A 24,256-nucleotide genomic window follows, 5' to 3' on the forward strand; every position below is an offset into this window, starting at 1 on the left:
GAGAGGGCGATAAGGATGGTTTAAATTATGAAAAATATTTGTGGGAATTAGTAACATATCCAAGAATTATGAAAAATGTAATATGTCATTTAATGCATTAGTGTGTTTGCAATAAAATAATCAGACCAGACAATATATCAAAGTTATTATTTTAGTAAGTGGGGCGATGATGTGGGTTAAAATGATGAAAAATGATTGTCGACATTATTAACATATCCTAGAATTATGAAAAATAAAATGTGAGTTAATTGGTTGGTGTGTTTGAAATGAAATAATGATCCCAGATAATATATCAAAGTTATTATTTTAGTAGTGGGGGGTTGATAATGTGGGTTAAAATATTAAAAATAATTGTCGAAATGAGTAACATATCCAAGAATTAAGAAAAATGATGAAGTGAGTTAATTGATAGTTATGTTTTTTATGAAATAATCAGCCCAGACAATATACCAAAGGAATATTTTAGTAAGAGAGGGCGACGAGGATGGTTTGAATTATAAAAAATTATTGTCGAAATTAGTAACATATCCAAGAATTACGAAAAATGAAATGTGATTTAATTGATTGGTGTGTTTATAATAAAATAATCAACCTAGACAATATATCAAAGTTATTATATAAGTAAAGGGAAAGGAGATAAGGAGGGCTTAAATTATGAAAAATTATTGTCGAAATTAGTAACATATCCAAGAATTACGAAAAAATGATGAAATATTAGATAATTGATTGGTGTGTTTGTAAGGAAATAATCAGCCTAGACAATATATCAAAGTTATTATTTAGTAAAGAGGGATGGGAGAAAATGTGGGTTAAAATTATGGAAAATGATTGTCGAAAGTAACATATCCAAGAATTATGAAAAATGATTAATAAATGTGATTTCATGCATTAGTGTGTTTGTAATAAAATAATAAGCCCAGACAATATTTCAAAGTTATAATTTTATTAAGGAGGGGGCGATAATGTGGGTATAAATTATGAAAAGTGATTATCGAAATTAGTAACATATCCATGAATTATGAAAAATGATGAAATGGAGGTCAATTGATTAGAATTAGCTTTCCCAAGAACCATGCATTTCAATTGATGCCAGACGGGGATCAGAGTGTTGATGATGGAAAAATAGAAGCTTGGAATTAAAATCAGCCACCTTTTTCCCCATTGTACTATGTGCTCAAGATCAGAGGAGAGAGAATCAGAGAGAACTTGGTCATTTACAGCTTTGAAGTGTTACCATAGACAGCAGTATTGTAAACATAAATGTCTACAAATGATCTTAGGATGTAATTTGGGAGATCATTAATATAAATCAGGAAGAGAGTTGGGCTCAGGATGAACCCCTGAGACTCCAGAATTAATACTATGAGCTTCTGATTTCTGCCCATCAACCACTACTCTTATGAACCTATCAGAGAGAAATGATTTAATAATTGAGAAGACTTTTTCAGCTATACCGTAGCTGGATATCTTGTGGAGTAGACCTTTATGCCATACCCTATCAAAGGCCTTTGATATGTCAAGAGCTATTGCCTTAGAAAAGAAACCTCGATCCAGAGATTTGCTAATCCTATGAGATATAACTGTAAGCACATCTACTGTAGATCTAGAAGAACGGAAACCATATTGAGTGTCACTAAGAAGGTTATTTTTGCTGAGATGCTTGACTACCTCTCTATTTAATAAAAATTCCAGCAACTTACTCACAACACACAGGGGACTTATTGCTCTGTACTCAGAGGGGCATATTGATGAGATTTTCCAGGGTATTTGGAAGCAATTTTCCTTAAGACAACACTTAAACAGCTTTGTAAGTATGGGAGTTAGTTCTGGTTGAAGCTTTTTCAGCACTATAACTGGAATGCTGTCAGGGCCAGTTGCTTTACTGGAATCAAACTTCCTAATTAGCTTGGCAACATCATACACCAATTGTATGTCGCATAATGTGTTTTCAGATATAGGATGAAATGTGTGTGTGTGTGGGGGGGGGTCTTGATCACATAGGGTAGAATTAGCAGCAAAGTTCTTGGCAAAGAGTTTGGCTTTGTTCGATGCTGACAAAGTACATAATAATGTTTTCACCTGAAATGCGTTAATTTAAAAGATCACCAATCTACACAAGCACAAAAAATGTATATCTATCACCACGCAAACTACATATTTTATAGTATATAGGAGTGATAAATATTTTATAGTATATAGGTATGATAAATATTTTATAGTATATAAGTGTGATAAATGAAAAACCCTTTCTCGTTTATGTGAATGTGTGTATGAGAGAGAGAGGGAGAGAGAAACCCAGACTAAAAGTGATTGTAAGACTGAAAAAGAGACACTAGGAGAGATGTACTGAGAAATTAAGACAGACTTATGGAAGATCGAGGAGAAAGACTAAAATGTGTTTATTTCAATGGAGTAGAAGAAAAAAACACCAAAACTGTTGAACCAGTTAAAAATGGCGTGAAATTCTGAAAGTTACGCTTTTTATATATTATATTTTTCGTTATTCCAATCCCAAGCTTTTCAGCTGTATTCGCAGAATCATGCCACACTGCTCGAATCTGACTCTTGAGTACTCCCTGGATTAACTTTCGGGTGGCTCAGTTATCTAAGCTCAACCTTTGTCTTTCCAGGATGAAAATCATGTGTTCCTCTCTTCAAGTGACAACTATGATAGGGAATCGGTTCATCATCCAAAAGCATACGTCGCATCTTGGTTCTACTCTTCTCTGTGGCCGTTGTTGTCTTGTTTGTACGATCAGATATTGTATCAATTATCTCTTCCCTATCTTTAAGCTTGTCGACATATCCACTGATTCTCCGGTTGACAAGTCTGAGGAGGGTCATTTTGTGAAGGTCCTTAGCACCATGCTTGAAACGAGCACAATGCAGTTTGTTTTCGTTTAGTCGCAAGAAGTTCAAATTAGTCTGCAAAAGGGACTCCATCATCTGATCTCTCAACTTCACGAGTGAACTCTTTAATAAACAAAAAAGAAAAAACAATAATAGAAAAATGACATTAAAAACTAAAAAAAAAAAGAGTATAATTGTTAAATATCTAAGCCGTGTGTGCCGAGAAATCATTTTGACAAAAGCATGCACCTGGTAACAAATGCAAACACAACATAAAATAATTACCAAATATATCAAAAGGTCATTTGAATAGAAATTATGAACCTGATACAGCCACCTGGATAGGGCACAACATCAAACTTGCTAAATTGTCAAAAAGAAGATGAGTTAAAATATGATATTTGAAAGGTCAGTTTCAACAAAAGGTTACAAAGGTGTAATCAAAATCAGCCCAATTCAGTGAAATGATAATAATTATCAAATGTACCAAAAGGTCGTTTGAATTAAAGTTGTAAATCTGACACGCACCTGTGTGATAAAACAACAAAACTTGAAATTGTCAGAAAGAAAAGTGCAAAGGTCATTGAAAGGTCATTTTCAGTAAAACGTTACACAGGTGTAATCAAAGTCAGATCAATCGCATGAATGGACAATGGCCGAATAAAACGGCTTTGGATGTGGTTACAGTGACCATACTATCACAAAAGAAGAGTTTCAGGAATTTACAAATGTTTCTGTAATAACAATAAAAAAAGATAGCTTTGTTGATTGACGATTTGAGTCCAAGAAGAATCAATCCGTAGAATTCCTATGCGTGCATCTTCATCCTAACAACCACCCATCCATAACTGACACAATAAAGATGCATTGTTATATTTTCATATATCAGTGTTTCGTCATTCTTTTAAACACAGCAGAAATACAGCATAATTTGATTAACAGAGATCATTAAAAAACAGAACATAATGGAAGTTAGTTGTTTCTACCGATATATAAATTATAAGTAAATCTTAAAGATGAAAATAATTTGATGCTGGTTCTTTCTTGTTGCATTTCCAAACGGATTTTATTCATGTAGGACAAATTAAGGCACGACAAATGTACGACAAATCACAACAACTGCTTCTGCTGATTCTCTATTTGTATGATATTTAGGCACGTCATTCGAGCAACCTGGGATTTTTATACCAAGAACAATAAGAAGCAACTGATTTCAATTTAGACAGACTGACATGCTGTTTTATTTTTTCACTAAAAATCTTTGTAAAAAAAATAAACAATGTTTTTGCTTTTATTTAGACTGCCGAGCCTAGATTTAAGGAAATGAAATAATTTGTTGATATATTTACTTTTCGTTGTGATTTTTTTTTGGTAAATATTTATTAAAATAATAATAATAAAAAATAATTACTACAAAAATTTTTTTTATGATTTAAAAGAGAAGTAAGTAAACAAATATTTTTTATTTTTACGATTTTTGAGATGACGTTTGCTTATTAATATGATGTGGATTCTTTAGATTATTGTTCTCATCTTCATGTTTTCCAACGTTAAGGATCCCAAAATTGTTTGCAAGGATCTGTGGTACAATGGTTAGAGTACTTGGAAAAATCCGTACTCTTGCATAATTTGACCCGAATTCTCATAAATTCCCGTCAAGCATGGATCGGGCAAGACTGGCAATTATCGGTGTCATTTTTCTGTTTGGCGAGTTTGAAAATATATTTGTTTGTCAGCTTTTCTTTTCTTTTCTTTTCTTTTTGTTGGTTTAGTCACTTTCTTCCAATTCGAATGTCGTCTGCTTCCATTTAGATAGCGCTTTTTCATTGGCTAATCAAACTCCCAAAAATTCACTTAAAAAATAATAAATAAATAATAAATAAGTAACTAATCAAAAACTAAAAAGTTACCCCCCCCCCCTTAATATCACCTTAAAAATTACTAAAAACATAACAGAAAAAAATAAAATAAAAAGTCGAGTTAGCGTTCCAACATTTGAACAACGCTCGGCCGACACCGATGATTGATGGGAATTCATGAGAATTCGGGTCAAATATCCAAGAGTACCGAAAAATCAATCGTAAAAGTGATATTCTTCTGAAGGTTGAAAGTTCAATTCTTAGTGTGGGCGACTGAAAAATATAATTGCAAATTACTTAGGGCGTCTATCGAGTTGTGGCTGACGGAACAAGCGCATGCTACACCAATGAAGTAAATAAACGGTTCTGTTCAAAATTCAGTCCAAATTTCCGAATTCAACAAGACACACCCGAAGAAGGTCGGAAGTTACATCGACCGAAACGTTCTGAAAAAGACACACAAGATGAGAACAGTAGTCCAACCAAATAATATAAATATTTTTTTATTTGATCTTTTTCTTTCTTTTTATGTTTGACATTATTCGCCGGAACAATATTGTCGTTGTATGGCCAACACATATAATATATAAATGCATCTAAATAATACTAGTTCTCTATATAAACATTTGATAAAATAACATAACTGCCCCCCCCCTCCAATCTTAGAAAGGTTGACAACATAAAAATTATACATGAAAATAATATTAAAAAATTAAAAATTCTTGAAGCGTCATATATTAGAACCCTTCAAATGATATCGCATTCGAGAAAAGCAGCAACGTTCTAAAATGTCTTGCGTAGTTCGTATTGGACGGACTTTGTTAACGGTGTCCACGAACTTGCTGATTTTAATACTTGAATTTTAATCGACCTATATTTTTAATCGACTTTTCATCGACTCTATATATTTTAACTTATCGCCGTTTATTGTATATTTTAGTTTTCACTTTTAATTTTTTTTTTTTTTTTTTTTTTTTATTCAATTTTCACCCCAAACAAGGCACAGTGCCACTTTGAAGTAGGGGGCTACTATTAGGGAATTAATTAGCGGGGTCATTATGAAGGGAGAAGAGTAGAAAGATGTTTGTTAACATTACACTTGAACTTCTGCATATCATTGCAGTTGGGAAAGCAGAATCCCGGAAGGGAGTTCCAAAGACCCGCAGTTCTGGGGAAGAAACTATTGTAGTAAAAGGCTTTCTTGCACCTAGGGATCTCCACTGTAAAGGGATGAGACTAGCTTGTCGGGTTTGTCGGGGGTAGTTACGTCGGGGAGGTACAAGTGTTTGCAGTTCGTCAGAGCATTCACCATTAAAGTATTTGTAGAACAGGATGCAACATCTCGTCGATGGGACAGAGGCTGAAGCCTAGATGACAGTTCAGGACCTATCAGGTTGGCGACTCTTTTTTGAACCCTGTCCAGGAGCGAGAGACAAGCAGCAGATGCACCAGCCCAGATGTGACAACAGTACTCCATACATGGGCGAATGGTTGCCTTATAGAGGTATAGGATACTGGCAGGCGTAAGTAGTTTTCTAGCACGATAGAGGGAGCCAACCTTCCTTGCAGCAGCCTTGGCAATGCTCTCAATGTATCTATTCCAGTTCATATTCCCTGTAAACGTTAGGCCGAGGAGTTTAAAAGAAGTACTTTCAGGTAATGTGTTCTTGGCCATTGCTATTGGTGGTAGAGAAGGTTTCTTGTAGTTATTGAAGGAAACAAGCTTAGTCTTAGCAGCATTGAATGAGACCAACCATTTTTGTCCCCATTCCACTACGAATTGGAGGTCATCCTCTAGTGTTTCTGCCATTTTCTTGGATATGTGTTCATTTGTTTTCCCCTCATATCTGTTATAGAGAGTGGTGTCATCGGCAAATATACCCATCTCCGAAACAATATTATCAGGGAGGTCGTTTATGAATATCAGGAACAATAGAGGTCCAAGGATAGACCCCTGAGGCACTCCCGCATTTATGTCATATTGTTTGGATGTACGTCCGTCGAGAACAACTTTGATTTTTCTATTACTTAAGAAGGATTTAATTACGTTATGAATTCTTCCAGTGATTCCATATGATCTAATTTTCCTTAGAAGACCATCGTGCCATACCCTGTCAAAAGCCTTAGATATATCAAGGGCCACCGCTCTACCCTCCCCTGTTTTATCCAATGAATGGTATATACGTTCAGAAACTACAGTTAAGATATCTGCTGTTGAACGGGCTTGCCTGAATCAATATTGTTTGTCAGTCAGGAGTTTAGCAGCTGTTAGGTGCTGGACTAGGACTTGATTAACTAAGGACTCAAATATTTTGGCGAAAAGGGGAAGGGGGCTAATGGGGCGATAATTTAGTGGGTCAGTTCTTTCACCAGAATTCTTGAAGACTGGTACCACAGAGGCGGTTTTCCAGCAGTCGGGAAAACAAGATTCGTTAAGGCATTTATTGTAAAGTTTGGACAGAACTGGAGCAACCTCGGCAGAGCATTTTTTTAATAGCACAGCCGGGATGAGATCTGGTCCACATGCTTTAGAGGTGTCTAGGTTTTTTATAATAGCATGTACCTGAGAAGGGGTGATTTTCAAATCGTCAAGTGTGGCGTCTGTTCGCAGAGGAAAATCAGGGAGTGAGTGGTGTACCGAGTTCAGTGTGGAGTTTGAGGCAAACCGACTGGCAAGCAGATTAGCCTTGTCAGTTGCCGTGCAAGCAACCTCATGATTGTTTGTTAGTGGGGGAATAATTGACTGTCCATTATTAACTACGCTGTTGTAGATTTTCCAAAAATCCCGGGTTCCTAATTTCTGTGCTTCGATGCGCTTTCTGGTGGTTTCAGAGTAATCTGACTTAGCTGTGTCTATCACTCTCTTACAATTATTTCTAGCTTCTATAAACTTCTGTTTATTTGAGCTGGACTTATGTCGGTTGAATCTGCGGAATGCATGCTGCCTTTGACAAATGGCAGCTGCACAAGCAGAAGTAAACCATTGGGGGGAGTGGGGCTTGCTATAGTATTTCCGTGCGGGAACATGTGCTTCAATAGCAGTTTTGAACCATTCAGTTGTCTCATTTGCACACTGTTCCGCTGGGAGAGTAAAGATATTTTGCCATGGGGCATCTCTGATGAGCTCCCTGATGGCTTCCCAATCAGCCTTTTTGTAATACCTCGTTGTTTTGAGTAGTGGGTCTTCAGTTTTAGGGCGAGAATTTAGGCTGATTTCTACCATTATCACAGCGTGATCAGCATTCCCGAGTGGGCTATGGGCATTTGTTGTACAGTCATTGGGAACCGTTGTCAGGAAGAGATCTAGAAGTGAGGCATGTTGATCGTGCTGGTCTGGGAAACGTGTCGGAAATGTAACCAATTGAGATAGGGAATGAGATATAGAGAAGCTATATGTGGCGCTACCAGCTACGTCTGTGTGATTTGAGAATCCTAGCCAGTTACTGTGGTGGACATTGAAGTCACCAAATACATGTATTTGTGCGCTAGTATCGAGGGAGAGTGCTATATCTATGCTGTCTGAGACTTTGTTTATTAGGGTACAGTCTTGGTTTGAGGGAGAGCGGTAGAGAAAATACAAGTAGCTAATATTGTGTTGCATATTTAGTCTGAAGCACATAAAGGCCTGGCCCTCTGATTCTAGTTTTATTTCTCTAGTTAGGGGGAGGGTGTTTCGAATATAGACTCCAAGTCCATGCATATGTCTGTCCGAGTCCTTACGGTAGAGTGGGAGATAACCAGGCATGTTAAAGTGGTTAGAGGGAATGGAGGAGTGAAGGTTAGTTTCACTTAATGCTAAGATATCCGGGGTGTTTACAAGGAGAAATGACTCAACATCATCTAAGTTAGTTCTAAGCCGCGGATATTAGTAAATGCAAGCCTCAAGGGAGGAGGCAGGTTGGTTTTCTTTGAGTTTGGTCCTCGCTCCTTCGGATTTTTTACTTCAACACCTGATGATGATTCGTGGACGAATCGAAAGCACTCGTGACAGTAACAACTATGAAACTTTTATTTATATTTTTGATTTCCATATAAAAAAGATCATACGGAAAATCGAAAAATTAAAAAAAGAATCATAAAGCAAAGTGTCTCCGTTTCATTTAATATTTGCTTGAATGAAAAAATGCTGCCTAAATATACCAATTTACTATATATATATATATATATATATATATATATATATATATATATATATTTGTACTTGCGTTTTTGTACTTTTATGACGTAAATGTGTGTTGTTTTTGCTTTTAACCCGACTTTAAACCAGTGCACATGCCCTTGGAAATCGCTTCTTTTTTTTTTAATTTTTTAATCATTTTCTGCTAGTTGGAAATAGGGCACCTACCATTCACCCGATATCTCATACATTCCAACCCAGAGATCTTTTTTCAGATTCTAACCGTCCCTTTCAATGCAATTGTTTGTAGCTCTCTTGCACTTGGTTCGAAGGTTAGTTTTGAGATTCTTTTTCATGAGTCCGGTTGCTCCTAAGACTAAAGAAAGAAGTAATATAATGTCAGCCATTATGCTTTTAGTGATTAACAACTCGGACTGACGGCCTAACGACTGACGATCTGGATGTTCCAAGTTCGAATCCAATTCATTCCACAAAAATCACTTTCACTTAGGGATGTTGTCAACCTTCACGTGGTCGATCTTGTAAGTATTCGATGTCTTTCTAAAAAGAATTCTGTCTAGAAAAATGTCGGGGAAACCAATGCCAACAAAATAAATTACAAATAATTTTCGGATTCATACGATATGATGACGATGAGCAATTATGGTCTGGTTAAATATTTTGAATTATAACAAACGGCATGGATTAACGCAGGATAGATAAAACTTCACAATCCTAGTAACAAAGATAACACATTTTTTTTTTAAATCACGTTTTTCCCCTTATATTTATTGGCCTTATAATAAACAAGCTCTTTCTTTATGCCATATGTACTTTTAAATATGTTAATGTCACTAAACGATGACGTCATCCATTTAAACATGACTTCACAAACGATGACGTCATCCATTTAAACATGACTTCACAAACGATCTATTTTCTCTTTCTCTCTAGTTTTATGAAAGACGTGACCATGTGGTAACATCATCTATTGCTTATATCATTGGGATTCTGTGGACTGCTGTTCTCATCTTAAGTGTTATTTTCACAACCTATTTTTTTTATAAGGTAGTAACAACTTATCAAGGCCACAAAGACCGCTCGAGGATAAGAGTTAATGAATGTAATGTGGTAGTGTTATTGTTAATGGCGTAGATTGGGTAGAATTTGGTCAGTGTAACCTATAATATTCTTCAGGTGTATTTGTCAAACTCAGAAATGTTTTGTTATTAAAAACTTAGCCAACGGTAAGTGTTGACAGATTTCGACTTAGAAAACAGCACTTCTTCTCCCTTTGCCAGAAAAATCACTCATGAAATGCGAGGACTAAAGCAGGGTTTCCCTGGGGCTCCTTGAGTAAGGCTGAGGGGCTCCGGAAACTCTTTCTCAAAAAAGGCCAAATGCTTTACATGGAAAAATTAAATGGCTGCAGACATTTAATTATTGATTCTTTTTACCGGAAAGAGATATAATACATAACTACAGACGTATAAAAAGTTTCAGGATGATTCATGAAAAAGAAAATAAAAAATAAAGGCCGCTGGAAAAATGGTCGGATCCTTCTATCGATCCAGTAGATATCTCACTGCTGATGCAATTCTCTATCTATATAAGAGCCAGATACGTCCAAGGATGGAGTAATGTTGCCACATATGGACAGGAGCTGCTAGAAAAGACTTGTCCTGCCTTGATAGGGTTCAAAATAGACTTTGTGGCCTGGTGGGAGATGTCCTTTTCTCTTCGCTGCAACCTCTATCTCACAGAAGAGATGTTGCGAGTTTGTCTTTGCTTTATCGTTATTTTCATGGAAAGTGTTCGACTAAGCTTCAATCTATGGCCCCCCCCCTCGCCAAACTTTCACAAGAAACACTAGACTAGCTGAAAACATTATCAATAATTTTCCCCACTCTTTATCTGTGCCTAAACCTAAACATAGATTCCATGATCAAAGCTTCTTTCTTAGAACTTCACGCCTGTGGAATTGTCTTCCGTTTTCCTGCTTTCCAGCTGTCTATAATATGGTTGTCTTTAAGTCCAACGTGAACAAGTTTCTGATGAGCCGTTCCACTTAAGTTAACAAATTTACCGAACTTCCATTACTATCGATTACTATATTGTTCTTTTGACTACTGTACACTCTTTAACCCTTATCCTTGAGTGGCCTATCGGCCTTGATAAGTGGTGACGCCTATGTAAAAAAAAAAAAAAAAAAATTAACAAGAAATGCAACAATTTTTGATTAATCAAAAACAGAAAATGGTTGTAAACATTATCATTAGTTAGTGTAAAAAATTTGAAATTAACTTTTGATATTTATTTTAGAAATTATCTTGTTAGTGCAAATGTGAAAACCTTTGCCCTGCTCAGGGGTGTACGGTTAAACACACTTAAAAAATGCATTCATTTCTTGTTTTAAAAAATAGATAAACAAAAACCCAATTACGCGTGCAAAAAGAAATTAATAAATTTCAGAGGCGCAAAGATTAAAAAAAAACAACAAAAAAAAAAAAACAATACGTCCACGCAAATTCTGCGAGGAAGAAAACTTAAAATGTGATTTGTTCGGTGGACGTAGTTGAAAGCATATCACGTGACAAAGATGTGCACTTTTTAATCAATCAACGTTCAAAGAAAGACTTAATTTTCAAACCTTTTTCTCAACTCGCCTGGGAGACTATCGAAAAATATATAAACGATGAGCGAACTCTTTTCAACCTCACTCACTCTTTGCTCTTTTCTCTTTTCACTTTATCTCGTCAACGTCTTCGTTGCTACTTTCTCGCCAGCATGACGAAATACACCTATTCGCACATACACATGCGCACACAGAGAGAATAATGCAGACATTCAGCCGCACACACAAACATGTACTTTCCACCTTTCTTTTTTCTTACTAACGTCGTCGTTGCTATTTGTTCTCGCCAGCATGACAAAACACACCTATTCACACACACACACACACACACACACACACACACACACACACACCCAGAGAGAATAATGCAGATATTCAACCGCACACAAAGACATTTACTTTCCTCTTTCTTTTTCATATCACACAGAAAAAGTAAGCCTGTTTTCTCACTAAGAAAACAAAGGACGTTCTCTGCTTTTCTTTCTGTCAACCCAACGAACAGTCTAAATAACTTTCACATTTATAAAAACTGTCTACCAAGACACACTTTTTGGACACTAAAAAATGATTCGTTTTTTACTTGTTACTTTTGTATAAATAAACAAAGTTTATTTCACATGTTTGATTTTTTTATTATTTATTTATTTGTGGTGGAAAGGGTTCTAATCAAACCTGAGTACCACTACAGGGGCTCTATGGTGTTCTGAAGTTTGGAAAACCCTGTATAAAAGACAAAATAAGAACAGCAACAGTTATGAGCAGCCGAAAGTAAACCCAAGGGTCACATTTCCTTCAGTTTCAGTTCCCTTGGACTTATTTAATCTATCTATCTATCTATCTATCTATCTGGTTGGGCTCCTTGTCCAGACTAATGTGCCCCCCTCTCTCTCTCTCTCTCTCTCTCTCTCTCTCTCTCCAGATTCTCTGTCTTCCATCAGCTGCCTCAGATATTCAGGATCACAATTGCCTTTATGTGCAATTTGCTGGATGTACATAAATCTAGGTCATCCTGTGCTCTTGTACCCGTGCTGTGAAGTCCACAGCAATACATTTCTCACCAACTCTTGCTTGCTCCTCTGGCATGACCAGCAAATCGTAGATGTCACTCCTTGATGGTAGTAGATATGGCAGGCATGTTGCCATAAAGTTGCTGCTTTGTGGGATGATCTTGCCAAGATATATTTGACACTGCCCATAGCATACTGAAAAGGCAGTTCTTCAGAGCAGTGTTGGAGTCTGTTCTTGTTTACATTGCTACATCCTGGACACTCACCAAAAAATTGGAAAGAAAGCTAAACGGCACATACACTTATCTAATGTTCTTTCTATTTTTAAAGTTTATTTGGATTTCAACTAATCTGTGGATAGTCAATTTTGTATCCTCTTCCTTTCTACATTAAGGTCGATATGCTATCATTGCGATAAGTTCCAAACGCTGTTCCCTCCTAAGAGGAATATAACGATTGTCACTTATTTTATATTAGTCATGACAATCGGTAGTTGATAATGTTTCTTGCAATTGTTTAAGGAAAGAAGCTTAGTCTTAGTAGCATTAAATGTTACTATCCATTTATGTCCTCATTCCACCACATATTGGAAGGCATTTTCTAAAGTTTCATTCAGTCATTGCCTGACTATTATAAAGCGTGGTGTCATCAGCAAATATACCCATCTCAGACGCAATTTTATTAAGATCGTTTATGAATATTAGGAATAATAAAGGTTCAAGAATCGATTCCCCTGCATGTTGTTTGGACATACAGCCATCAAGAACAAGCTGGATTTTTCTTTTGTCTGTGAAAGATCTTCCTTTCACAATATGCTATGGCAGTTGTTCCCAACTTTTTTTAGATGGCGGAACACTATTGAGTTTATTTAAATTTTTACAGTACACCTATCATAAAAAAAATTAGTATTTTCTAAGCATAAAGCCGTTTTGCAATAAAATATAAAACAAAGATTATATAATGAGAATTTGGTTACATAAATCAACATATCATGTATTCAATATCTGGTATAAAATAATAATGGTGAATGTCAGTGGGACAGATGTGCCTGGTGTTTTTTAACTACTGCTGCAATATTTGGGCGAATGTGGTAGAGACACACTCTTAACTCTTCTTCAATATTTTAACATTTTTATTTTTAATGTTGTTTAGGTGAGACATTCCCAGTTCACATAGGTATGAAGTTTAGAATTGCAGTAAGATTTCAATGGCTTTTTACTTAAAATTAGAATTGAGCGGTGTCATCATGATTTAGAAGTTAAATAATTTTATTAAACGAAATGAAATTAAATGGCTTCTAGCAATTATCTCTTCGCAGCACACCAGTAATCATGCTGTGGCACACTAATTTGCCATGGCACATTATGGTCTGCATCCTGTTGTTGGGATGAATTTCAAACACTCCCCTTTAGGGGATTAAGGGGATTATCCTCTTTTTTCAAAATACATTAAGGTCTGTAGCCTGTCTTGCTTGCTTGACTATATTTGCCAATTTCACCATGAGGAGCAGATGCAAGATAAAGTCAAACCTCAACATGGAACATGCTATAAACATCACAGTGACGTCTTTCATTGGTGGGCATAATGAAATTGAATGAACTAAACCTGTTGCATGTTCTTTTCTGTTGTTCTTATTTTGCTTCGCTATTCTTAAAGTGAATCAATTGAACCTAGGATACGTGTTTTGTATTATTGCATTACTTGTTCCACCATTGATGTGACTTTTTAGTAGATATTCATTAGTTTTGGGATTGAGTTATGTTTGGAAAAATTCTGTTTTAATTCTTCAAATTCAAGTTATAATTAACCAAACCAGTCAAGAAATTTCATGTTTCAACTCTCAAATTATTCCCAACTCGCATTTAGGTAAAAATGCACTTTCGTAAATAACTGAATTCATTCAAAAACGTATCGCAAAAACAAAAACAAATAACATCTGTATATATATATATATATATATATATATATATATATATATATATATATATATATATATATATATATATATATATATACTTCAGAATAAAATTATCTAACAATCAACTGGTATGGAAACCTGTGATTTACAAAATATTATTGACAGTAATATTCTATAAGTACTATCCCATCTAGGTTTAATTAAATATGTTGAGAAACACTTTAGCAAGATTTAAACAGATTTATTTTTCGGAAAGGAAACACAAATAGAAGTGAAAGTTCTTAATCTGCAGAGTTTCGAAGAAATACTTTCCTTCTTGTCAGAGGGGAGGAATTAGCAAAATGCATAAAAAATTTTTTAAAGTATTTAAAGAAACTAAGTATGAAAAGGATTATACTAGCACGAAAGTGAAATGTAGAATAATGAAACAGATCGAGTGGGGAAGAAGAATATATATATATATATATATATATATATATATATATATATATATATATAATTAAAGGATATATATGCATATAATATTAAAGTATATAGTTATTCACAGACAGACTGTTTCGCTGTATCACAGCTCTTTGCTTTTTTATTTTTTATTTTTAAATTTTTTATTACATTTTCACTCCAAACAAGGTACATTGTCACTTTGGTGTAGGGGGCTACTATCAGGGGCAACAACTACTGGGGCACTACGTAGGGATTTGGGCAGCAAGATGTCGGTTCACGTTACACTTGAACTTCTGCACAGTTGGGGAAGCAGTGACCTGGAATGGAATTCCAAAGCCTAGCGGTTCTGGGGAAGAAACTACTGGAGTAGAAAGATCTTTTACATCTAGGGATCTCTACTGTGTGGGGGTGGGATTTAGCTGCCTGTCGGGTTTGTCGAGGGTGTTTACGTCGTGGGGGCACAAGTGCTTAAAGTTCGTCAGAGCATTCCTCATTATAATACTTGTAGAACAGGCAGAGGGATGCAACATTTCGTCGATGGGACAGAGGCTGAAGCTTAGATGACAGTTTAGGGCCTATCAAATTGGCGACTCTCTTTTGAACCTTGTCTAGGAGCGAGAGACTAGTAGCAGATGCACCAGCCCAAATATGACAGCAATACTCCATACATGGGCAAATTTGCTGCAGTTAATCAAGCCAGGATTGAGACTCGACTGTTGAGCTGACAGGTGGTGTTCTAACCCTATACTATCGTCACATTATATAAATGCATTAAAATTGTTGAAAATTGCCGACAAGCTTGATATTATGGCAAGCATGTTCGTATTTAAAAAGAGTTATTGTTTAAATATTGAGAGACAATTGATAACCTCTGTTAGAATACCTATGCAGGGAGTTTGTAGTGAAACAGGGGTTGCACAATCACCAACTGTCTCTCTCCTGTATCGTAATTTCTTGAACTCAATAAAAACACTATATCGTACGAAACGGCATAGTATGACTTTTAACCGGTTTAATTCTGTTGTCAACATTGGTTTCCCTGATTTTTTCTAGATTGAGATATTTACAAGACGGTGCACATGAAGGTTTCCGATATTGATGGTGAAAATAATGCCATTCAACTGGCAGGATTTGACACATCCAGGTTGTCAGTCTAGATCGACTTCACGACAGTTGCTTCCCCCCAGCTCAGTGACAAAGAGAATTCGTGGACGTTTTGTAACAATGACGAAATAAGTAAAGAAAACCGTAATATTTTGAAGTTTTTGTGTGTGTGTGGGGGGGGTCCCTTCCATGACAAGAAGACGTGACATAAGGTTGGTAAATTGTTATTTGAAAAACTAGCGCCCTAAAGGAAAAGCACTTTGGCCTGAAAAAAATGCCTGGGCAGCTCCATTGGCATTCCCCGGTAGAAGCACCTCAGGAGATTAGCGATAAATAACATTTTCTCAATGGGTGAGAAGGTAAAGCCTAGGAGGATGATCTTTCTAGAAATGCACAGGAACATACCTCAGCCAACAGAAAAGAAGCCACTTTAACAAAAGTCTAGTCTTTGGTGGCTTTGGAATTTTTCTTTTAGATTAGTTGCACAAATGAGTTTCGTCTGTGATATTCACAACGATAGACATTCATGTTCGTTAGAGTCGCTGTAACAATGCATGTACTTACGGGGACACAATTTCTCCAAGAATTTTCGATAATCCGGGCATTAACATCAAACTTGCGTAAAAGACTTGCATTCGAAAGTTGATGTCGGCATGGCGATTGTTTTGACCTCATCTCTTACCGTCTACAGATCATCCGGTGGAATGTTGTTAAAATAACGTTCGAAGCGTTTCCTTTGGAGACTGGCTGGGACAGCGTTCTATGCAGACGCCAATCTCGCCTCGTAACATATTCAGTCCCATGGAGTTCTTTTATGACGTGGATGATTCAAGTTCTGCTATGACGTTGCTGTTATGTTGCCCGGGAGTCTTTTTTTTTTTTAATTTCATTTTTTTTTTTTAATTTCATTTTTTTTTTTTTAATTTCATTTTTGTTTTTTAATTTCATTTTTTTTTTTTTTTTTTTAGTTTTCTTTTTTTTCTTTATGGTAACCATTATAATTACCGGTATAAATTATTTGAAAGGAAATACTATTGAAAAATAAGTCAAAAACAATTTATTTCGCTTTACTCAGGTATTTCTAGTCTATTGTCGCTTAAAATTCATATTTATTAATATCGTCAATATTTTAAAATAAGTTAACGGCCTTTAAAATTCCATAAATATCTGATCTGAGAAAAATAGCCATTTTTATTTAGTCAGTAACAGAAATGATAATGCTTATTTTCTTCAGATCCGATTTTTACGGAAATAAAGACATAATTTCTATTAAGGTATTGGTAATATATATATATATATATATATAATATATATATATATAATATATAATATATATATATATATAATATAATATATATATATATATATATAATATATATATATAATATATAATATATATATATATTTATTATATATATAATATATAATATATATATATATATATTTATTATATATATATTGTATATATATTATATATATATTATATATATATTATATATATTATATATATATATATATATATATATATATATATATATATATATATATATATATATATATATATTGGTTGATAAGTCGATTTTTTTAAGCAACAGTACTTAATTATTATGTCGAAAATAATATATTTAAAAAATACGAAAATTCATATTTATATTCATTATTTATAGTTAAAGTATTTTTTTTTTTAGAAAAATGAGAGAAATGACGTTTTCCCTAGATGTGAACACCTTGAAGATTGCAAATACAGGAAACATACCCCCTCTCTCTCTCTCTCTCTCTCTCTCTCTCTCTCTCTCTCTCTCTCTCTCCGCCACTGCAATGGCCGACCCTTTGTTAGCCGATAGCGATAGACTTTTTTTTTTTTAACTAAAGGCTTCCGGGTCATAGTGTAGTATCTGATGGATAATGATAGTGAGTATGTGCGTGCGTAGAGGTGTCAAGTTGGATTTTGTGGCACCCGCTTAAGTATGGCGCAGTGGCGCACACAGTTCCAGATTTTGCAAGACTCCAAACCCCTAAAACAAGTGTTTAGACTAGGTTCTTAGCTAGCCGAGTGAATAATGGCCTCCTCCATCCCCGATAGGAAACCTCCAAGATGCCCACACCCTGATCCTTTCTTTTTCGTCTCCGGCTACCCCAATAAGCAATCTTGGAGAAACTTCACGTCAGTTTCTTTGATCCTGTCTAGAATTTCAGCCCCATATAGAGAACTCGTTTGTTTTCGACTAACACCAAACCGGAAAACAGTGGACATTTTACCACCTAGACAGGGGGGGGGGGGGGTCTCACTACGACCACCGAGATGTGGTGGTGGTCTCACTAACATTTTTTAAATATTTTTTGGATTCTTCCCCCCACCCCATTCCAAGCCAATGAAATAAAATTTGAACGAACGACTTTTTATAGAATTTTATGTTTACCAATTTATTTTATTGTTTATTTAAACAGTAAACACACACACACACACACACACACACACACACACACACACACACACACACACACACACACACACACACTCTATATGATTTGGGAATCTTAGGTAGGACGACCCCCGGTGTGCTTGTGGTGAATGAGAATTTTAGCTAGGATCAAGCAATAGCATAGCCTAGCGAAGATAAAGTGATGGCCATAGACACCTCCCCAATTTTTGAGTGGCCTTGTGCCTAACTTTTTGTTTATTTCTGTTTTGGGTGTAAATTTTCAGAGTAAATAAAAAATGGTATTTGTATAGTTTAATCAAGACATTAACAAATGAAAATATAAAAAAAAAAATGTTATATTGTACGTATCCGTTTTGAACTGAAGATCTCCGAAAAAAATTCACTTAATTTGATCGAGTAGTTTTTTTTTTTTTGTTTTTTTTTTGTTTTTTTTACAGCGGAAAAACACGTTTTTATGAGAGCGCGTTGAAGGCAGTCATCTTGGATTTAAAAAAAAATTTGTTTGAAGTTTAGAAACGCCACGGGAGATAACTCCAATTAAAGCGCCGACACTCCCTCCCCATCTTTAATACTAGCTTTTCTTCCTAAAAATCGAACCTTTTACTCGGTATCTTAACAAATTGTTTTTTCGCTGTAAAACAAAAACTACTTGATGAAATTAAGTGATTTTTTTTTTTTCGGAGAACTTAATTCCATAACGGATATGTACAATTTAAACTTTTTTTTTTCGATATTTTCATTTTTTTAATGTCTTGATTAAACTGTACAAGTACTTAAAAATATATAACTCAAAGTGTAGTATCTGTTCTTCAGATACTACACTTCAGTTTCTTGTTCTCTGTCAGTGGAGGAGAAATCCTTCAGGACTGGGACAATTTTTGTTCCTTTTCTCCCCAATAAAAAAACGACTCTGGCGTCTAACTCTGTCCCGTGGGGAGGCTTGTAAACACAATAGCAGTTGTTCTACTGGATGAATTTTCGTAATTTTTTGATATATTACTATTTTCGACACGATACTAAAGTAAGTGTTGTTTTGGCTTGAAACCAAAATCGATCTGTCGACTATCTTAATAAGCACCTTAATATTACTTATGCATTTATGATATTACTTATGCATTTATGATATTACTTATGCATTTATGATATTACTTATGCACTTATGATATCACTTATGGGTACTTATAATATCACTTATGCACTTATGATATCACTTATGGGTACTTACAATATCACTTATGCACTTATGATATCACTTATGGGTACTTATAATGTTACATATGCACTTATGATATCACTTATGGGTACTTATAATATTACTTATGCATTTATGATATCACTTATGCATTTATGATATTACTTATGGGTACTTATAATATTACCTATGCATTTATGATATCACTTATGCACATGATATCACTTATCTTATGGGTACTTATGATATTACTTATGCACTTATGATATCACTTATGGGTACTTATAATATTACTTATGCATTTATGATATCACTTATGCATTTATGATATTACTTATGGGTACTTATAATATTACCTATGCATTTATGATATCACTTATGCACTTATGATATCACTTATGGGTACTTATAATATTACTTATGCACTTATGATATTACTTATGGGTACTTATGCAGAGAAGGTATAGTGCTGAAATAATAACGTTATTATTTAGAAAGCCATTCTTAACCTGGAGAGGGAATGGCGTTTAGTACTTTTACCTAACAATTTAATAAACAGGATACCGAAAACTTGAAAATACTACTTAAAAATATATTAGCACGATACCTTCTCTACATAAATACCTAAATATTTTAAACACAAATACCTCACAAATGCCCCCCCCGCAAAACGAAATTGTCTGTTTTTTTTAGTTTTTTTTTTAATTATTATTATTATTAATTTCCCAACCGCATTTCCTTTCGAATAATTTATGTCGATAATACCTAAATTGTTATTTCTTCTGAATATTATTTTAAAAGTTAAACTTAGTTATTTCGACATCAACTTGATAATTAACTTATTAACTGAACCAAATTGTTATAAAAAATTTTTGTTTACTTCAATGAAGACATTAAAAAAATGAAAATATTGAAAAAAAAATTATATTGTACGTACCCGTTATGGAATGGAGTTCTCATAAAAAAGTTCACAGTAAATGTGACTATTGGAATCCCTAGCCAAATCACCGCTAAAAATTCGTCTGCATTTCTTGTAATAAATCATTTTACCTAGATTTCTTTATAAGTTTTGGTTTCGGTTTCGATTATAGCTGATGGCACTCAAGTCATTTTTTTTATAAATAATTTTATTAAGAATTCTTCATAAGATTATATATATATATAATTATATATATAATTGTATGTGACTTGGGTGCATATCGCTGATCATCGGCTTGAATCAAAACCACACACACACACACACAAACACACACACACACGGTTTCGATTCAAGATGATGTACCTAAGTCATATGGATATATATTTTTATTTTTTGAAATCGCAACTTTATAATATACTAGCAGGACCCGTTAACAGGCGTTGTCTGATGGAAGTATGCCCCAGTGCCCCACCCTTGTAAAAAGTTTAAGTACGGCTGTTGTTGGTATTGCCCAACACTCAGTCCCCAAACCCCAACCTCCTCATGTTAAGAACGGCTTTTGAAATAGACATTTCCAACATCCTCATGGTAAGAATGGCTTTTGGAATGCACACCTCCACCCTACACCTGTTAAGAACGGATGTCGGAATAAACATTCCATATGGGGGGGGGAGCAGGTTGTCAAAATAGCTGCCCCAAATTTAATCTTGATAATCATTGTCATGATCATGATCTTCACGCGAAAATACTATGAACCAACCTTGTAATTTTGGGTGTGCAGTGCTGCAGTGTCGGTCGGAAAAAAATGTGAATTTTTTGGGTGTGCAGCAGTGTCGGTCGGGAAAAATGTAAATGTTCGGTACTTATGTATTTTTGCTACCGTGCTGAAATGATGTTATTATTTTGAAAGCCATGTTAGTGGAGAGAGTGTTTTGTAAGTAATCTGTGTTTGTAAGATATCCATGTTGACCTTTAAGATTCCCTTTTAGTTATAGGGTGTGCATCGATCAAGAAAAAAAAAACTGTAAAAAAAAGAAAGAAAAGGAAACGTCGATGACTACATTGCCCGATAACTTCTATTAAATATTAGTCTTGTTATAACGTAAACAGGTAACAAATACGTATGCAAGCCAATCTTTTTTTTAGTTTTTTAATAATTTCGCAATTGCAGTTTCTGTAAAATAACAATGTAATAAAAAAAAAATGCAAAACTTGAATTCAACTTGAAAATATTATTTTCCAAAATAGCACGGTAACATAAATGCATAAGCACGGCTTTATTTTACATATTTCTTTTCCAAAAGACCCTTTGAATGAATTCACAATTATTTAAATTTAAAGTGTTGTATAATGATTTCTAAAAAAAAATAAGTATTAAAAATAATGAACTTTTATTTATTGTATTTTTTTTTAGAAATAATTACATAACACTTTAAATTTAAATTGTTGTGTAATGATTTCTAAAAAAAAATAAGTATTAAAAATAATGAACTTTTATTTATTGTATATTTTTAGAAATAATAGCATAACACTTTAAATTTAAATTGTTGTGTAATGATTTCTAAAAAAAAATAAGTATTAAAAATAATGAACTTTTATTTATTGTATTTTTTTAGAAATAATTACATAACACTTAAAATTTAAATTGTTGTGTAATGATTTCTAAAAAAAAAATAAGTATTAAAAATAATGAACTGTTATTTATTGTATTTTTTTAGAAATAATTACATAACACTTTAAATTTAAATTGTTGTGTAATGATTTCTAAAAAAAAATAAGTATTAAAAATAATGAACTTTTATTTATTGTATCTTTTTTAGAAATAATTACATAACACTTTAAATTTAAATGGTTGTGTAATGATTTCTAAAAAAAAATAAGTATAAAAAATAATGAACTTTTATTTATTGTATTTTTTTTTAGAAATAATTACATAACACTTTAAATTTAAATCATTGTGAATTTATTCAAACAGTCCTTGGGAAATAAAATACGTAAAATAGTGGTACTTATGCATTTATGTTACCGCACTCTCTCTCTCTCTCTCTCTCTCTATCTATCTCTCTCTCTCTCTCTCTCTCTCTTGGTCGTTACCGTGCTCGAAAACGTGTTAATGGATTCACAATTAAGTCAACAATAAATGATGTAACTTACGTATTAGGAAAAAGATAATATAATTTTTTAGTGTAATATTTTCATAAAAAAAAAACAATAAAATGTAAGAGTTTTTCAGCGGAAAAATGTCTTGAATTATATAAATAAAATGTAAGAATATTGTGTATGTACAGAAATGGCGTTGTGTTTCAGTTTCGAACTGTTCGTTTAATGGTGGAATAATCGAATAAGGGAATTATAGAATGTATAATTCTCAGCCAATCAGATGGGCCGGATTTATGTACAGAAGAAATCATTATTTGATGGTAAGAATATGCAATTGTGTAGGAAATCCGTAGTCAGTTAATGATGAAGAATACCCAGGAAGGTAAAAAATAGAATAAATGGACGCGGTGTCGAATGGGGTTGTAAGAGGACTTGTGAACGTGCGGGTGAAAATCTAGCTATTTCCTTTCTAGGTTACGACGATGATGAACATGGCGCTCATTGGAATGAATGTAAAGTTTTAATATTACGTAATAATGTGTATGTAATTGCGTTGTATAGCTAAATAAAGTAATGGCTAATGGTATAAACATAATCAATTTTTATATGCCATCTGTTGTTGTCAACCTACGGTAGTTTCGTCCAAAGGAGGGAAATTGCACCTCTTTTATTATATACAAGAAGAAGAAGAAGAAGAAGAAGAAGAAGACAAGATAAAACTCGAAGAACATTAACTCTATAATAATATATACGAAATCTGGAAGAATTAAAGTATCATATCTAAGCTTACTTTACAGCCGGGTGTTCCTGCTAGCTTAGGTAAATACGTTTGCAGTTTTAACAAAAGAGCTACAATAATATCAGAGTGTCTCTATTTACACTTAACATTTACAGAATGCCAACATCAATATATTGCATATGAATGAACCCCTTGTGGAATTTCCACAGATCCCGCTAGTTTTTATTATTACCAGAAAATAAGTATTTCCCCTGTTATTATTTTAGTAAGAACGAATTAAAATTCTGATAACGAAATATTTTAGTAAGAAAGATAACATAATTGTACTTCGTTCTTACTAAAATAATAACAGAGGAAATACATCTTTTCTGGTAAATGCTTATGTGAAGTAAAGTAAATAAAAAAATGAGTGCAGCATGCCGCACAGTTAGCGTTTATTTCTACATATAAATATTTCACATTAATTTGAATTTAATGTGTTGTTATTTTATTTACTGTTTTAGCGTTGTGTTTTTTATTTTTTATTTTGTTTTTATTTTGTTTGTTTTTTTATTTTGTTTTTTTTATTTTGTTATTTATTTCGTTTCATTTTCAGTGAATTTTATTCAAGTACGCATGGAAGAAATTAAAGAATTAACAATTTTATTTCATTTTAGTAAGAAAGATAACAAAATAGTCATTACATTTTTTCTGGTAAATGCGTACGTGAACTAAAATAGATAAAAACAAATAAATAAGTGCAGAAAAATAAATAAATGAATGAATAAATTTTTTTTCATTTTGTTTTCGGTGTTTAAGTTTCGGTGTTTAAGTTTGATCATACGGACAATGTTTTTAGCAGTGATTTGGCCATGGTATTCCGATACTCACATTTACCAATTTCACTTAATTTGATCAAGTAGTTTTTTTTTGTTTGTTTGTTTGTTTT

At 33.8% G+C, this 24,256-nt stretch overlaps 1 protein-coding gene across 1 annotated transcript; it reads right to left on the reverse strand.

Annotated features, from left to right (window-relative positions):
- Positions 1 to 2,375: 2,375 nt before the first annotated feature.
- LOC145277538 (uncharacterized) lies at positions 2,376 to 16,761 on the reverse strand. Its single transcript, XM_080129001.1, has 2 exons — positions 16,499 to 16,761; positions 2,376 to 2,973 (listed from the first exon to the last, which is right to left on the reverse strand). Exons 1-2 carry the CDS (start codon positions 16,607 to 16,609, stop codon positions 2,602 to 2,604), a joined length of 483 nt encoding a protein of 160 aa, XP_079985127.1. The 5' UTR covers positions 16,610 to 16,761; the 3' UTR covers positions 2,376 to 2,601.
- Positions 16,762 to 24,256: the final 7,495 nt, after the last annotated feature.

This window comes from Euprymna scolopes, chromosome 6, assembly GCF_053919585.1.
Source record: "Euprymna scolopes isolate OS-2025 chromosome 6, ASM5391958v1, whole genome shotgun sequence".
Lineage (NCBI taxonomy): Eukaryota > Metazoa > Mollusca > Cephalopoda > Sepiida > Sepiolidae > Euprymna > Euprymna scolopes.

Excerpts from the sequence above, each read along its gene's own strand:
- LOC145277538 (XM_080129001.1), bottom strand. The coding sequence starts at position 16,609 with ATGAGGTCAAAACAATCGCCATGCCGACATCAACTTTCGAATGCAAGT. Across the intron at positions 2,974-16,498 it reads CTTGGAGAAATTGTGTCCCC|AGTTCACTCGTGAAGTTGAG; the intron begins GTAAGTACATGC and ends TGTTTATTAAAG.